Source organism: Fusarium oxysporum, chromosome 1 (genome assembly GCF_000149955.1).
Source record: "Fusarium oxysporum f. sp. lycopersici 4287 chromosome 1, whole genome shotgun sequence".
NCBI classification, from domain to species: Eukaryota; Fungi; Ascomycota; class Sordariomycetes; order Hypocreales; family Nectriaceae; genus Fusarium; species Fusarium oxysporum.
Window position 1 is genome coordinate 3,631,043 of NC_030986.1, and position 1,385 is coordinate 3,632,427.

The window sequence follows — 1,385 nt, forward strand, 5'->3', positions numbered from 1 at the left end:
TAGCTTCCGGAAAGGCCATCGTAGCTTCGATAGGAGGATGTTGACGAAATTGAAGAGGATGGTGTGATGGAAATGTGCCTAGAGAACCAGTGCTCGAAGATGTGAATGTTCGAAGAGGAGAAGATGGCCCGTCGTAGTCGGGCGGGGGTGCTTGTGGAAACCCCCATGATGGAGAGGTACTTCGTCGCTCATGCATTTGCTCAGGTTCGAGAACTGAAGTTCGAACTGGAGAGATTGGCGGGAAAGCTTCATCGGCAGGCTTTCGTGGAATTCGGACTCTGCTAGGTGAACCAGAGGGGCTTCCAGGGCGGTGCTGAGGCGAAAAAAGAATATGGCCTGATCCATTGACGCCAGGCATGGATTGAGTACGAGACATTGGGGGCGCAAGGCTCGTTGTAGAACGAGACCTAGAATGAGCGCCCGAGAGCGGAGAAGTGGTGCGTGGTCGATACGGAATGAAGGGTGTCGCAGACCAAGATGGTGAAGCTGGCGATGTCGGACTGGGGTCGGTGCTTCGTCTCAGGTTTGGCGGCTTTCGAGGCAATTCGATGCTGAGGTTGGAAAAGGCGCTGGGGTTCTGAAGTCGCAGCGATGGATATCCTGGAGAGAGGGAGGGTGACGCAGACAAAGATGAGGAGGCAGAGGCAGAGGCAGAGGCAGAGGTAGATACGGGTGCGGGAGCAGGTGTAGGAGTAGGACGGAACTCCTCCATACGCTCTGTCTCGGGAACTGGCTCCATTTCGAAATTGGTAATCGAGGGTGGAGGCAGGATACGATACGATACAATGTGATACAGTACGGCACGGCACGGATGGAAGTTGAGACCAACCGGGTTTCGTCAGAAGATAAACGGTGGCATGTGGTGCCCGAAACTTGAACGAGTCTTGGCCGACGAGCAATGGCGTGGATTTCTGGGGGATTTATTCGACCCGGTAGTAATGATCGTCAGCGGCGGTCCTACGAAGCTCTGCCGGCGGCTGCAAGTTTCGGGTTGCTTTTGACAAGAGGCGCAGCAATAGGGCGTGAAGCAATCACAAGCTGGCGACAGAGTGCGGTACTGAATTCAGCGCGGCAGAAAGGCGGGGGTGGATCAAGATTTGAGATAGATCCGAGGTGATATTGGACCGCTTTTTGTTGTAGGTGGAGAGGCTATACTTTGTAGCTCGAGGTGTGGTGGTGTAGGTGAGGTAAGGTAGGTAGCTTGGAGTTGGGGTTGAGAGGAGAAGGGCGGAGGGACCTATACCTCGAACTCAGCTCTCGGAGGCGGTGTCGCGGTAGCTCAGCTGGAAGGGAGGTGACAACGCGAAAAAGAAGAGAAAGGCAGCCCTCGTAGGAAAAGAAGAGGGAGAATGAGGGAAAAGGACTTAAAGATGAGGAAAGTTGGA

General features: G+C 54.3%; 2 protein-coding genes across 2 annotated transcripts in view; one reads left to right on the forward strand and one right to left on the reverse strand.

Annotated features, from left to right (window-relative positions):
* Positions 1-78: 78 nt before the first annotated feature.
* On the reverse strand, positions 79-938 carry FOXG_00641 (uncharacterized protein; the record flags this gene model as incomplete). The annotated part of the gene is made up of 2 exons (XM_018377128.1): positions 278-938; positions 79-225 (listed from the first exon to the last, which is right to left on the reverse strand). Exons 1-2 carry the CDS (start codon positions 737-739, stop codon positions 79-81), a joined length of 609 nt encoding a protein of 202 aa, XP_018232792.1. The 5' UTR covers positions 740-938.
* A 411-nt stretch (positions 939-1,349) lies between these two features.
* FOXG_17913 (uncharacterized protein) overlaps positions 1,350-1,385 on the forward strand; it is a gene marked incomplete at both ends in the record, with an annotated part of 372 nt that continues 336 nt past the window's right edge. The window contains one exon of the mRNA XM_018397923.1: positions 1,350-1,385. Coding sequence (XP_018232793.1) covers positions 1,350-1,385 — 36 coding nt within the window.